The sequence below is a fragment of the Halyomorpha halys genome, unplaced genomic scaffold (assembly GCF_000696795.3).
Source record: "Halyomorpha halys isolate HHAL.00 unplaced genomic scaffold, Hhal_1.1 Scaffold262.1, whole genome shotgun sequence".
NCBI classification, from domain to species: domain Eukaryota; kingdom Metazoa; phylum Arthropoda; class Insecta; order Hemiptera; family Pentatomidae; genus Halyomorpha; species Halyomorpha halys.
The window spans coordinates 1,085,277-1,101,953 of NW_027109480.1; the positions used below are offsets into that span (position 1 = coordinate 1,085,277).

The following is a 16,677-nucleotide window of genomic DNA, read 5'->3' on the forward strand; positions in this document are numbered from 1 at the left end:
TATATATATTTGTTGAACTAATGCCTGTTGAAACTAATGCCTTAATGTTACTTTTCTCTCCTGTTTAAATTGGAAATTAGTGGTAATCTTATTAATCGAAACTAAATTGTAATATCTTTTTAAAAACTGGTATTAACAAATTTGTATGATATTTTGCCCTTTTATCTATATTGAATTGAAAAATTGTCATTCAAATGCTAAATTTTTTAATTAGATTCATAATCATCAAGGCTATACTTCATTTAGGGTCATTCTTTTCACAGTTGAGCACCTTGTCAATAGGTGCATTTTAATTGGTTCTTTAATTATTTTGTTCTTAAGCAGCAAATCTGGGCACTCATTCTTTTGTTTATACCTCATTAATAACATGCATATTATATGCATTATATTATTTAATCAGAAATGGAACAATTTCTTTATTTACCTGAAATAAAATTATGATGGAGGCAGGTCTTAGGTTTTGGCCCCATTTATATTGTCTTGTATATTTTTGATACCTTAAATTTTCACTTATTCTCTCATTGTTTTTACAGATACTTTGATTGTATTGATATTTGTAAAGTACAGAGCAATGGTTGGAATGAAGTGCGATTACAAGGAACACTACCACCTCTTTCCTCAGAACAACATATCTCCTGTATTCTGTTGACTGTTCTGGAACCAACAGAAGCAGAGTTCTCCCTTTTCCAAGAAGGTCAACGGTTAGTATGATTTTATCATTGTATTTAATGTCCTTCCAGTCAGTATTAGTTTGTTTATTGTTATTTTTTAAATTATTTTTGTTTAGTTTATGACTTGGCATTTCATTAGGTTTATTTGTTCTATTAACATGTAATTTTCAATACTTTCATTGAACCTCCTAGTTTTCACATGAAGTAAAAAAAAAAATGATTGCTGTATTATTATTTCTATACAGTCATTTAAAATATGTGATCCCCCACAGAAGTCTGCAGACCACTAAGCTGAAATTTAAATCATGTTGTGTCACCCCCCACTCCTGCCATAGCGCAAAGGAAGGGTTCCCCTTGGAAAATATTTGAAAATTAGATTGCTTAAAGTACATTTAAAGTCACTTTTGATGTGTATTTGTCTCTTAAAACCTATTTACTCACACAAAAACATAAGGGATGATAATTAATCAAATAGTTCTAACAATGAACCATCACTAAAATATGTCTTATCAGAACCTCCCATGGCCCATCCCCAAGTTCTTGTAGCCCTTCTGTGGTCCGCGGACGACCAGTTGAGAACCACTGTTGGATATCAATTGCATTAAAAACAAATTATTTAGGTTTCCAGTTAATGACAATTGTTCAATATCGAATATGTTTAATTTATTCTAAATAATATGTTAATTTAAAATTAAATCTAATAAACAATTTATCTATCTATAGAATTTCATTTTTCAGGAATTCAGAAAAATCCCAAAGATCTCAACTTGATCTTTGTGTAGTTTTATTTCGAACTAGAAATATTGCTGTACCCAGTGTTGGAAGATTAGTAGAGCACAGCAAAAGACAAGTTAGGGGATTTGTTGGTTGCCATAAAATGTTGGAAAGTGATTTGTACATAGTTGTGTGCTTTGCTTTTAATCACTGGCATACTGGTTAGTGTTTTATCTTGTTTTATTACTAATTGTTTTTGACTAATTTATCTTTAATATATATGAATTGTGTTTTTAATAAAACCTTACAATATGCAGTAAGGATTAGATTATAAACAAAAAAATCTGTATATTTTTAATTCTTAATATTTTTTATGATATAGCAGTTAATTTAGATATTAATTATACATTTTATTTTGTTTGTTCTTAAGGATGAGCATATCCATTTCTTTATAAAAGTAAATTTCTTGATTGTTTGTATCTTGGAAAGTTGTTTGCATCCATACCACATTCTTTTCAAATGCACTATTCTTCTAGAATCTTCAAAATCAATTCAGATGGTGATTAAAAACATTTAGAAGTGTTTAATGCTGATGAAGTTGCCCTTTCTTGAAAAAAAAAAAATTTAATATCGAAAAATGAAAAGTCTGCTGTCCCTGGTTTTAAGGTAGCAAAAGAGAGTTGCCCTACTTTTCTGTTGTAATGATTCAGCAAATTATGTAACTAAACCACTTATGTTGTGTAGTTTGTTAAATCCTCATGCTTTGAAAAATAAAATCAGTAATTTCAATTCAACAAGTAAGTTGATCCTCCATCCAACAAACTCTTGGAGCTTGAGTGAAACTTTAATGGGATAGGATAACTTTAAGTCTAATTTTCTATATAGTCTGAGCAAAGAAAGTTAAAAATACTCTTAAGTGATACTGGTCTCAAACCTCTGACTTTCCCAAGTCTATATTTGTTACTGATATTAAAATGTTATGTTCAAACTATTTAACAGAAACACTAAACTCTGTTTTTTTTTTAATTATTACTGTTGTTTTCATTAATTATATCAAATAAGGAAGATGGTCCAAGTACTCAATTAGTGGTTATACTATTTACTGTGAGTAAACGTTTTGCCCCATTTGATCTGAGTTAAAAAAGGTACAAACAACTAAAATAATGTAACAAAGTAAGATAATAGAGAATACATTAAGTTGTTTGTGTATTTTTTAGCCCTGACGATGCAAATGGAGTGAAACATTGGCTCACAATAAGTAGTTTAATTACTATTTGATTTCTTTTGACCCACTCTTGCCATCTTTGTTTTATATATTACACATATTCAATCAATAATCTACCAATTAATCATGTTAATGTCAATTGATTTTGATTAAACTGTATTAAAAACTTTTTTTTTTAATATGTATATTTACTGATTTCGTACCTGTTTTAATATATGATTTAAATTGACTGTTTGAATATAAGCTAACGTTTGTTTAATTTATCTCAATTTCCCTACTAAATAAAATTATTATTTTCATTTTATTTTAATGCTAAGCAGTGTGAGGTGCTCTGTGGAAGAGTCTTATACTTATATCCCAGTCCTTCATTCCATCTTCTCATCCCAAACCTTTTCTGTAAATTGTAAATCCAAAACCTCTCTCACTCAACTTTCTCAATTCTGCCTTAAAATTCTTCTCTTACTCTCAACTTTTTTAGGTATTGAAGATCCTGTAAATTATCCTGAGTATGTATTAGCTATACACAGCTCAAAACGGTTAATTGTTGAGCAACTTTTACCACCTGCTTACATTTTAGCTGATTCCATTATTAGTCTCACATTAGCTAAAGGTCAGCGTCATGAGGTAAGTTTCTCTTTAAGTTTTTTTTTAATTTGAGTACTTTTTTTCTTTTAAAAATATTTTTATTAATTATTTATTGATTGATCAGACTATATTTAATTCAGTTATTAAAAAATGTATATTTTATTTTAGCTTAAGTTACTTTTTTTTTTTTCTAGTCTTGTGAATTAAATTTCGATTTTATCTTCTTTTTTTTTTAAATATATTAAAAATTTTAATGAAAGAAAGATGGTCCAGGTGAACTCTAAAATGAACTCAATAAGTACAAAAATTATTGAAGACTCCCAATAAATAGTTTTTGTACTTTTTGACTGCACCCGTACCATCTTCTTTTTATTAATTACACATGGTCATTCAACGATCCTCCATTTAATATTTTTAATTTTTAATTTATTTATTTTTTTAAATTTTTGGTTGGCTCTACAGACCTTATAAATTTTTAGCCGCCCAAATTAGCCTTCTCCACGCCTGCCAGTCTTGGGCTATTTCTTTCCTGTTTGCTGCATGCAGCTTAGTCACATCTTTGTTTATTCTGTCTATCTACCTGGTTTTGTTTTTGGCCTCCCATATGGTCTACTATACTGGCATTCATTGTTGTGTAAAGGCGTCCTGATAGATTACTTCAAGCCACATGTCCTACCAAACTTAACCTCCTTGCCATCATGTCATGAGATATTGACTGACCAGTCTGCTTGCAGTTTACTGTTAATGTTTCTCCTCTATGTATTAATGCTCTGATTCCAGATCACTCCTGTAATTTTATGGAGGACTTTTCTTTCAAATATCTCGATTCTGCATTCTAGAATTCTACCTTTGGCCATTTTTAAACTTTTTCTTCTACACTCCAGTCAAATTATTAAAGTTCTTTGGTTTCATAAATACTACTCCATAGAAGTGTTAGTTATAATTTTTTTCTTATTACTTTTCATCTATAACATATTAATTAATATTACACATGGCATTCATTTTTTTAAGAAATATACATTACTTTTAAAACTATATACTCTAATATATTGTTTAATTCCTATTTTGGTCAATTTTATTTTTTCTATTATATTTTTCAAATTAATCTGAAATTTATCTTATTTTTAATTTCCAGTAAGGTCTGTGGATTGTCAATTTTGTTTTTTCTTTAACCTTGATTCATTATTCTCAAACACAGTTCACAATGAGACTATCATTGCTATTTCAGTGTACTGTATTAGTTTCTTTAGTGAGATGAAAGTCAGTTTGTTATTTGTTCAGTTTATTTAGCAGTTTGGTATATTTTACATTTAAATTGTTTATGTTCATTTTGTAATTTATTGCATTATTTTCTAAGATACTATTTTTAATCTCTAAGACAGAGTATGAGATATTGAAATTGATAATTTCTTAATAGCTCCTTAAGTGAAGATATCAAAGGCCTTGACCCTGAAAATGAATCTCATAGTTTTTAAAGGTTCTATTCAAACTTTGTGACAATTGGTTCACCAGAAGCACCATTTATTTCTCTTTGAAATTCTTTAAAGAACATTTCCTTCTTCTACTTTATAATCATTATGCAAGGCCAATGCAAGGTTTACAAGGCCATATGCAATAATATTTATCCTAAATTGTGTTCTTTCCTTGATGCTTATGTTCTTGATTCTCAAATTCAAAAATATTTAAATGAATGGTGCCAAAGATATGGTCTCAAATCAACCCTCAGAAGGTCAGTCTCTGCATCATCACTAATTAAAAAAATATTGAGTTGGGGCATTGTGTATTAATATTATTCTGATTGATATTTGTTGTGAAGTTAAATATCTATATGTTACCCTAGATTGGAAATTGAAATCGCAATGCCATTTTGAATGAAAGAACTGGTGTGAAGGCGTAACAATGTCTGTGGGCTTGTAAGAGAATTTTTGTGAATTGAGAAGACTTGTAAGAGTGAACAATTGGTCTTGAGATGCAGTTTTGCGCTCATGCTGGGTTAAAAAACTTATGGTGTGTACAGTGGCAATCTGTTTCAATGGTAGTTGAATGTAAAATAAATTCGATTGAAGCCTACGTCCATATAGATAGTGATAATCTCCAAGACCAAGTATGAGATCTTGAAATTGATAATTTCTTAATAGCTCCTTAAGTGAAGATATCAAAGGCCTTGACCCTGAAAATGAATTTTGGTGTCCGAGAGTAAAAGCTATATCATTGCTTTACCGCATATCCAGTTTGGATATATATATATATGAGTTGTAAAATAAGTTCGTAGCATTTTTAACTGGTGATTTCAATAAAAATTTCAAATTCAGGTTATAAATATTTTTAATCAATTATATATGACCCATTTTGATCTATTACATGTTGCCATCTTTCAGATAATTTTTTTAATTCTGTCCTCCTAGAACTTCCCAGATTTTTGCGCAATAAACTCCTCTATGTGCATTTTGCAGTCCTTGAGAGAATTAAATTGTTTCCTATTAAGAGAGTTTTGAAGGGCCCGAAATAAGTGAAAATCTGTTGGGGCAAGGTCTGGTGATTAGGGTGGGTGAGGGTTCATCCCCGCCAAACTCCAATAATTTCTAAAAAATTGCTAATGGATATTCGGTCTAATACATTTTTTTCCGTCAAATTTTGAGGAACCCATTATCACTTCGAGAAACATATCCCGCAGCCTCCAAATGATTTGAGACACTTGTATGAGATATGTTAAGCGTTTCTGCGATATCCTGCATCGTTATATATATATATATTGTAATAATAAGAAATTAATTATAAAAAATAAAAGGAATTTTATATAGTTTTAACTTAATTCTCTTATCTAAAAGATAGCTTTGAAGGTTACAAGGTCAAATAAAATATTACATATTAATTGTTAACATGTAACATATTGATTGTCAACTAAAAAAAAAATGACTTTGAATGTAGTAAATGATATTTACTATCTATCTATGACAGCATGTTCTGCTGTGGTGTAAGGAATGGAATGTGACCCCTTCACCTGGCTACCACAAACCAGGTGCCATACAACATTAATTTAATATTTAAGGATACCTTTAAGGCCTTATCAAATATCCTATTTTTAATCTTACAAAATTCATTTTTAAGTAAAATTGGTGTTAGGGTCAAATTTAAATTTAAATAATATGGGTCAATCCATATAAATGTCTTACTAAAACTGAAAGGCCTAATGAATTTATTTTTTACTTCCCCTGTAATGTATGATTTAATTGGAGTAATTAATTTCTGGCATACACTTGTAATCATTTTTTTGTGTACAATCTTTAAATTTTATTTTATTAATATTTCTTTTATTTATTAATGTTCCTCGGATTATCTCCCTGTAAAATCAAACATTATGATCCCCTTGACTCAAAAGTCCTATAACATATTAATGTTTTGATTTTAAGCCCACTAACAGATTTTTTGATTTATTTTCTTCCACAGTGCATTCAATAATTTTTTTTGACAATTCAGACATTCGCTGTATCAAAGTAGTTTCCGTTTAACAACTTTCTTTTGACTCCATTGTATTTGATTCAATTTGGTTTCCAACATTTTGATTTAAATTAAGATGCATCCCAGGGACCAGCATAAGACCACTTTCACCTTGGAACGTGCTAATTATGAATTTACAAAATGGAAGATTTTAACAAGATGGTTAACGACAAATGCCACTAGATCATCTGGAAAACCAAAATTTCAAGATTAATGAAAATGGAGACCGGGAAATATGGCAGCTGTAGTATCACAACCATGTGGTCCTCACTGGGTATCAAAGAAGACCAGATTTGCAGAGTATTGAAAGATGCATCTAAAGCGGGACAGACCCACCACTTGTATATTGGAAATGCAGTTCTTTGGGACAAGGTTCAGCGTCTCTGGTGGGTTGAAAGAATCAGTATAGACCAGACATTTATACGGTGTAAGATGATGGTGAAGACTCTCCGGTAACCAGAACGCCAAAAAAGAGGTGATGCTTGCCTATGACCAGGGCAAGAGGAATCATATGGGGGTTAATGAAACTCTACGCAGGCGATATTTTTTGTGGGGAATGAAGCGTCCTATCCAAGACACCATAGGAAATTGTGAAGTATGCCTAAGCACCAAATATAACCGGCACCCACTGCGATACAGGAAGAAACACCCACTGCAGAAGCACCACTAAGTGATCTACAGGTGGACTCGTTTACTTGGAGATAATACAAGTGGATCATGGTAGTAGATGTATTCAGTAAATTAGCAATGGCGTACCCAATCACAGAAAAATTGGCAGAAGCAGTATCAAACGCCCTGTGAACATGGTTCCAGTAAAACGGCGTTTCAGAGAGAATCTCATCTGACAATGAATGAGAGTTCGACTATCTGGATTTAGAGCAGAGATGAAAGTCTTGAAGGTAACGTGGTACTTTAATACTCCAGGTTATCTGAAAGGTAGAGGTGGAATAGAATAGAACATCTCCATATTACCCTTAGTGACCACCTATGAGTGTACCAGCTGGAGAAGGGACTCAAGCCGGACGAAGCGATGGAAAAGGCGATCATCACTTGTAACCGCTCGATACACTCCGTCAGGGTTTGCTCCATTCAAGGTTATTTTTGGATTACGGGAGCGTCGCAGGGACTATTGGGATACGGCAACAGGAGAGGAAATGTCCATTGCCATTAACAGTATGGCATGATGAAGGGTGTGGGCTAAAGTTAAGACTATCATGACCCTGTACTTTTTGGTTCTTTCTCCTGGCATGATCTTTTTTTTCACCACCCACAATGGACTATTGTACATGGACGTACTGTTAATAATGATTCCCTGACTTTTAAAACTTTCTAGTTCCTCTTGAATGTGGTGACATAGTGCCTGTGGATATCTCCTCTCCTTTATTTATGTCATCCTGTCCTGCTTCAACAGGATCTCATGAACAGTCTTCCTGGTCGCCCCGAGGATATCCCCTTCTTTAAAAAAAATATCCTCATATTCTCTCTTGAGTCGCTGTCTCCAGTCCTCGACTTGATTGATTGCCCCTATCCACTCACCCCCGTTCCTCTGTTGTTGACATTTGTAGATGACATTTACCTCCCTATCTTAATCCTCCATTTTCCCTTGCTATTCTTAATTCAAGCACCTACCTCCCGAAGTAGGTTACACCCCACAATTACCTTTTATCCCTCGGCATGCTCTTTACGATACGTCCTACCAGTCCCCTCAGACCGTCTCCACGCATTCCTTCGTTTCTGCTGTCTATTATCTATCCAGACATCTTTCCCTTTTCCTTCAACATTTGAGGCTTCAGATGTGTCGGTGTTCTCACTGGCAGATTCTTCTCTTCCTCAGAAAAATACTTCTCCTCAAACGCTGGGCGATTCATCTTCATCGGTTTCACCTGGTTCGATTGGTGTCGTCTAAACATATTGGACGATGTGATTGGACACCGCTTAGCTATGTGCCCCTCATTTCTGATCTCAAAGCATTGGGTATGAGGGCACTGGGCCATCAAATGGCCTGTTTTTCCATATCTGTGGCACCTCCATTCTTCCTTCCGACTATTATTTCTTGGTCTGGCCTGGTTCATTCTTCTATCTCTTGTACCTCTCTCTCTGCCTCCATCTCTCTTCTCTCTTCTTCTCCATGGTGTTGTCCAAAGGGCGGATATACATTATTTTATTCCATCCCCCCTCGTCAATATCCATCCTCCCGTCCTCTTCTCAGGTGCTTGCATCCACTATCCTGTGCATGGTGGTAGTCTCTCCTTGTTTGTTTCCTTAGCCAACTGCCTCTTTAGTATGGGGTCCCGGAAGCTCGTCCTCCACTGAACCTCCTCAGCACTATGGTCTTCCCTTATTTTCTCCGTTATATGGTTGAACTGTGCCAGCAGAGGCCCTACATATTGACCACTGGACTGGGTAAGTTTCCTCTTTCATAAAAACATGTGAAACACATCCTCTTCTAGTGTCCATCTACCCCCTCCATAAGCCTTCTTCAATCTTTCTTTCACTATTTGACCTTGATGTTTCCTGATGGGGTTTAAGAAGATACTCCTTGATTCGATAGATCTGGGTGCCCTTCAATGATACTGCCTCCTCATGGTTACTGAACCTCTAATAGGTTCTCAGCTACTATTTCTTCCATTCTCGTATGAATTCTATTGCACCCTTTAAGAAAGTGGTTTAATTCTCTTATCTTGCCGGAGAATCTCTTCAAATCCGAGATGGCCTTCCTGAGATGTTACCATCTGGACCTTCATCATTGCTAACTCATTCGCGTGGGTAGTAGCCAACTTAGTTTCTGGAAGTCTGGGATATCTGACACTGTGGGGACCTGTCGGTCAGCCACAGGGTTATCTGCTGAAACGTTTAGGACTGCAGCTCTCAGAACACGGTTTAATATAATAAAATAAGAGGAACAAAGAAAGAAGATTAAAAAACAACTCAACTTGTATGAGTGAAAAAGAGAGAGACAAAAATAAGAGAACAAAAAAAAGGACTAAGTTTCCGTGTTTTGGCATCATTTAAGGATAGTGAAAAAAAAAGGAAAAGAGGGCAGAGTAACAACGTACAGGTCTGCTGGAATAACACTATTCTATTTCATCTCTTAAGATTATATAAGGACACTCCAGTTTTTGTATTGATTGCCAGAAGTTTTAACTGTCCAATATGAACAGTTCTCCAATACTTTCTGCTTTAACAATATTATTTTCCCAAATGATTATCACCCTGAATAGGCCCTAGTATTGCTGTATCTCCTAAGCCCTGTTAGACCCAACCTTTCTATATATGATCGTCGTGATTTTGATCATTCCCATCCTGTCTGTGACCTTTAAATTCCACTCCTGGTTTTTTCCTTTTCCATTCTTCCCCATGATTTTTCCCATAACTTTCTTTGAGCAATGTGGTCATTGTATATTTCCTCTCCTTCTACTGCCATGCCCTTATAGTCCCGCCGGTATCCATAAAGCCCAAAGAGAAGCTCAAATGGTGATAATCCCGTAAATGTATGTATTGAGGATGTCCTCAAGTTCCTTCTATTGGTCTTCCTTCCTCTGAGCTCTCGTTAGACAAAGATTCCTCCCTATCATCTTCCTTCGCCACGTTCTGTTTATCTTCCTCTCTCAGTGTCCATTCCCATAGAACTTCCTTACACCTCTGGACAGTTCCCCATTGTTTTGTTCCAAGGCATTCACAGTTATGGCTCGAGATAATCAATCAGCTACCACATTATCTTTGCCTGGTTTATAAATGATTTCCATATTGTACTGTCCCAATAACTCCTTCCTACACGTAATCCTGGTTGAAGACTCCTCGAACTGTCCTTTAACTTTCTCCCAAACTCATAGGGCCTAAAGTGGTTAATAGCCCACACTATTTCCAAGAGTTCTCGTTCTAGCGCATTGCATCTAGCCTGGCGAACGCCACTAGGTAATCTCCTTCACCCTCCTGAGACAACTCTGCTCCCAGCATGTATTTACTCGTTTCTGTAGTGATATTGAATTTCTGAGTGAAGTCTGGGAATGCGAGCACCGGCTTCTACTGCAGCTTCTCTATGCACCACCTGATATTATCTTCTACCATTGAGATCATGATCATATCATTCTGCCTTTCTTGAGTATGTTGTTTAGTGGGACAATGCCACTTTTCTCCCTCATGTTATGATTCACCAACGTGCAGTTGCCTCTCTGCCTGTATGCATCTCAAATTTCTTCTCCAGTCCTTCCTTCATCCCCAGGCAGCCGCCACACATTGCTTCTGCTTTTCTGGCATCCTGGGTCCCCTACCTCTACTTCCGTCTCTGAGGCCTCCGACGCTTCTGTGAACTCATTTGCGGATTCGTTTCTTCTCTGGGGTATTGTTCTTTGTCTAAGAATTTGGGCATTAACTTCCATCGATTCCACCTGGCTTGATCCCTGCCTATAGTACAGATAGGGACATTGTCTAACTATGTGACCCTCATTTCCACGCTCAAAACACCGAGTTTGGGGACACTGGGCCATCAGGTGCCCACCATCAGGCTGCTGGTTCTGGGTTTTGCTTGCTCTGATCTTCTATTGCTGTTCAGCGTTTTCTCCCTGTCACTATCCTTGTACTTCTCAAGAGTGGCAGAGGAGTCCTAGGCCGATTGTATGCAATCGTCTTCCATCCTGGTTCTTCCTCTCCCCTAGCACGGACATCTATCATCTCTTGAGCGTACTCGAGAAAATATTGCCCACTCAGTAGGCCTTCCTTTCTTCCCGTCTCATTGGCCAACTGTACCTTGAAGATTGTAGCTAGGAACCACATTTTCCCTTTGGCCTTCTCAGCATCCACTGTCTCTGTCGTTTTCTCTGTAATTTTGTTATACTGGGCTAGGATAACTCCTCCTGGCATACTCATCTTCCTTAACATTTGGAGGATTTTTTCCTCTGTCATCCATCTCCTGCCTCTGTAAGCTTTCTTCAATCAATCCTTGACAATGGGCCATGGTATTTCCTGATTGCCTTGTATTTGGTTTAAAATACTTCCCTTAATTTCACACACCAAGGCCACCTTCAATGAGTCCGCATGACCTGTTTAGCAGGTCTTCCCCTACCTTCTCTTCTATTCTCACTATAAGTCGGTCACCTCCTTTGATGAAATGGTTCAGTGCACCCCACAATCCAGCCAATCTTTCTTAATCTGAAATTGCATTTTGCAGGTCCTGTGACTTCGGTGTGTGAATTTTCATCCATTTGATAGCATTTGTGTGCGTTGCAGCCAATGTCATCTTTAGTTCTTATTTGATATCAAGATGAACAACAAATAGGAAAGAAAAAAAAATTTTTTTTATTAATTTAAAAATAACTTTCAGACTATGCTCTCGTTCCCGGGTTCGGCACCAGTTATGTGACAGTGCGAAGAGAATTAAGAAAAAAAAGAAAAACGTAGATAGAAGAACACTCTCTGAATGATAAAACAAGACTGGCTTTATTGGCTTCGGTGCATCTATCTAAACTCCCAAATTATCGCAACACTTTGAAATATTTGAATTTTACAAAAACATCTGTTTTTTCATAATAAAGAAAGGTTCTGAAGTCTATAATAAACATTTTTAAACTAGACATAAACAAGTTTAATTAAAATAAATTATGCTATTTCTTCCAATCAACAAAAAAGTTAAAAAACTTACTTTTTAAAATTTTCTTTCTTTACAATTTTAACTTTTAAATTACAATTAAAATTTTTAATTTATATTTAATAAGGTATATTGCCCCCTATGGCTTCAATGACTGCTTCCACTTATCTTGGCATATTTGTAAAAAGATTATGAAGAAAATCATGGGGTATATTGTCCCACTCCTCCAATACAGCTACCTTTAGCATTTCAAGGGTAGTAGGAGGTGAATCTCGTGATCTATCCTTTCTTCTGAGATAATCCCAAATGTGCTCGATTGGGTTAAGGTCAGGACTTCTTGCTGGCCAATCAATGGTGTGGATATTTGTGGTATTCAGGTACTCAGGAACACATCTTACCTTGTGAGGACGGGCATTATCATGCATCAGCAACGCTTCAGAGCCTAAGAACTGCATAAAAGGCCCTACTTGATCTTGAAGAATTATTTCTACATTCCTCAAAGCATTCAAGGCCCCTCCTTGGATTGGCACTAACTCGGTATGTACATCCCAATATATGCCACCCCAGAACATGTTAGAACCCCCCAAAATGGCTTAGTTTCTGATGTGCAGCACTGACTATACCATTTTCCAGGCCTTCTTCACACTCTTTCATGACCATATGGTCTGTTAAGGACCATTCTCGTCTCATCAGTGAAAACAACTCTTTTCTGTTTCTCCATAGTCCAAGATTGGTATTCCCTTGCAAATCTCAATCTTTTGATATGATGTTCTGTGGTGAGAAGAAGACCTTTCACTGGCCTTCTTGGGCTGAGGTTTGACTCTCTCAGTCTTCTAATGACCATTATCTCCGAGATTGATATCCCTCAAAGTTTTTAATGGCAGAAGCTGTAGAATTACGCTTCCGAAGTGCTTGCAATTTAATGAAGCGGTCATCTATGGGATTAATAATCCTGGGACGCCCTGATGTTGGTTGCCTCGAATGACTATCAGCCTCCCTGTTCCTTTTTATGGTCCTATAATCGGAAGAATAGTGAATCCCAAGGCAATTAGCGATGTAACGCAATGATTTGCCATCTTCAGAGAGAGCGATGATTCTGACCAAATCATTGTGGCTTAATCAATTTGTCGGGGTTGGTTAAGTCTTAGGCGGTTTCTCCAGCCTGATATCTCTTTACATAAGGCCCTCGACAAGGCGTATTCATTAATAAGATAGGAACGGCCGTGCCAGAGGATGAGCCCTGGACACTGACTTAGGTAGAGGAAGTATAGGTGAGAGAGTCTGAGGTAGGGTAACAGTTCTAGTTGCCGAGATGAAGCGGAGGGACTAGAACTGTCGTGATAGGAGCCAGCTTACTAGTTGCCGAGATGAAGCGGATGGACCAGTAAGCTGATAAGGCTAGGTGCAGCTCTAGTTGCCGAGATGAAGCGGACGGACCAGTAAGCTGATAAGGCTAGGTGCAGCTCTAGTTGCCGAGATGAAGTGGACGGACTAGAGCTGGGGAGAGACGGGAAATTACACTGGTTGCCGAGATGAAGTGGACGGACCAGTGTAACTGTTAAGGATCAGGTTACAACCTTAGTTGCTGAGATGAAGCGGACGGACTAAGATTGCTGGAGAGAAGGAGAGGAGATTGGCCATCATCTTACGTAGCGAACATTAAAACAACTCTTGTGAGAATAGATTGGCAATGAACTTTTCTATCTCAAAAAGTGTGTACGCCACCAGTGCCATGACTAGACCCAGGAAAGGATGTGGATCTAAGATCAAATTGGGGATTTAGAGTCCCTTATTTATAGGCCTAGTCCATGCAGCTGTGACTGAGAAGCGGTCGGTACATGTCTGCTTGAGATAGTTTCGTGCATTGCGTTGTTATCATTTATTATTCATTGTACAGATATTGCTAAGTATTATGCACAGAGATTATTAATATATAAAAATAACAATGTGTTTTTACAAAATTAAGTAATATTAAATTTGAGAGCTTCGGTGAGGCTCGAGGTGCAGCACTCTGGTGAGTAGTGATCGAAACGCTTGCCCCTCTTGCTACAAATTCATTTTGAATAAAATTAATTGTTATAACTAAACTAAAGAGAAAAGAGAGAACAGACTTGAGGCAAAAAATTAACATGGAGTGAAAAAAAAATTGAAATGAATAAACCAAAATTCCATTGTTTGTTGGTAAACAGTGAATAACAATGATGTTTCTAATCCCTAATGTCTCTCATTTAATAAATATGAACAAAGTATGGATTAAGGTCAAAATCAAAAAAATTTTGAGAATTATGGATCTTGAAATACTTTTGATGGGGAGTGTATGTATGATATGATTTTATCAGGCCTGATTTGTCCTATTCTATAGAAAGGCTCCAGATATGAGTACGGCAATTACAGGAGCATAGCACTCCTTCCAGTGGCCTACAAGATAATGACCAACATCCTGCTAAATCGGATATCCCAGTATTATGAGAATATAATTCTCATGGTGGCTATTTTGTAGGGTTTAAAAGAGGAAAGAAAACGCTATACTAGATCTTCGTCCTAAAACTGATGCCCAAAAAACAATGGAAAGGAGATCAAGATGTGCACGCTTTTTTTTTTGATTTCAAAGCAGCCTATGATTCCATAGACAGAAACTGTTTTTGGAAGATCATGACTGAGATGAGAATCCCCAGAAACTGGTAAGACTGACAAAAGTGTGTACAAATCATCCTAAATTGAGAGTTCTGATACAAGGAAAAGTATCTGAAGCCTTCGAAGTCAGAACAGGTCTAAGACAAGGAGATGGACTCTCACCAAAGCTAGCTCTAGAAAAAGTGATTAGAAGAACATCATACGAAAATGGTGGGGTGCATGTCAGAATGAAACATAAAGCCCTGGTGTATATGGATGACATTGTGGTCCTAGGGAAGACTCGAGACTAGAACCTTTCCATGTCATCATGGTCACTTCATGATGACATGGAAAGACTCACACAAACTCTATTAAGAGAAGCAGAAGAAATCAGCTTGCAAGTAAATGAAGATGAAACAAAATATATGATAGTAATCCGAAAAATCCACCCTAACTAAACAGTCAGCGTGAATGGCAAATTGTTTCTGAAAGTTAGCTTCAAATCCACAATAATCTGGGCTCTAACAGGTACCCTAGAAAGCAGAATTGAGAGATTTGAACGGAAATTCCTCTGTGCAATTACAGGAGCGATCTGGAATCAGGGCCTTGACACTTGAAAGAAAAGAACTATCAGTAAAATGCTTGCAGAGACTGGTCATTCAATATCTCATGATATGAAGGCAAGAAGATTAAAATGGGCGGGACATATGGCTGAAGCAGTCCATCAGGACGTTTCTGCACAACAATGAATGTCAGTATAGTAGGCAAGAGACCACGTGGGAGGCCAAAAACCAGATTGATAAACAGAATCAACAAAGATGCGAAAGAGCTACATGCAGAAAACTGGAAAGCAGTAGCCAAAGATAGACAGACCCTGTAAAGGCTGGCTTGGGCGGCTAAAGATCTACAAGGTCTGTAGAGCCAACTTAAAAAAAATAAATTATTTTTATACATTTTAAACAAATTTATGTATTTATAATACTTTTATGTTTAATATTAGAGTTAGGTATATAATTTTACTCATTTTTTATACACATTTTGAATAATTTATGGAACTTCCATATCAATGAAATTTAAATATTTTAGAATTAATATTTTTATTTTCAGATCTTAAGTTATTATTATTTTTTTTTTATGCAATTATTTTGTTCAAGTCTATATTTTCTTTAATTTTTATTATTATAGAAAAGTAATATGAATGAAATAATAAAAAAAGAAAGGCACAACAATAAGTATATAATAATTTAATTTCAAATTAATTCTAATATCGAGTCCCTGAAAAATATGAAATATTTATGAACTATATTTCATAATAAAATAAATAAAAAGGAAGGTCTGTTGTTTTATTTTGATTGTTTCACTCTGATCTTTCTCTGAAACAGTTTTTATTCAAGTTATTAGGTTTGTTTTATGACCCGCTTCCTAGTCATAGTCATTTCTGACATATGGGAGGGGGTTATCTAGAGGTAACCAACCTATTCTAACCATGATGGAGGGTCAAAGGGTATTTTACGTTGTTATATTCATGTATCTTACGGAACATTCATTGAGATGAGATGTCCGTAGAATAATGCATTGATTTTGAATAAAAATTATATTAATTAATTAATTATGAGAGATAGTTGACCGTGGATGATGAATGAGGAGAAGCTGGTTGGGGGTGCGGTCAATGAAAAGCTCAAATAAGTACGATTAACTTATTTTAATGTGCCAACGTTTCGGCTAGAGTTTCTAGCCTTCTTCAGGCCTAATCTTCTTAGGCGTTTGATCTTCCAGCGAACAGCCCT

General features: G+C 35.9%; 1 protein-coding gene across 1 annotated transcript in view; it reads left to right on the top strand.

Moving 5' to 3' along the window:
- The window catches only part of LOC106680455 (calpain-D), a 63,137-nt gene that overhangs the window by 27,662 nt on the left and 18,798 nt on the right, over positions 1–16,677 (top strand). Inside the window, exons 8-10 of the mRNA XM_014420176.3 lie at positions 534–701; positions 1,410–1,606; positions 3,089–3,234. Coding sequence (XP_014275662.1) covers positions 534–701; positions 1,410–1,606; positions 3,089–3,234 — 511 coding nt within the window. The remainder of the gene's footprint in view (positions 1–533; positions 702–1,409; positions 1,607–3,088; positions 3,235–16,677) is intronic.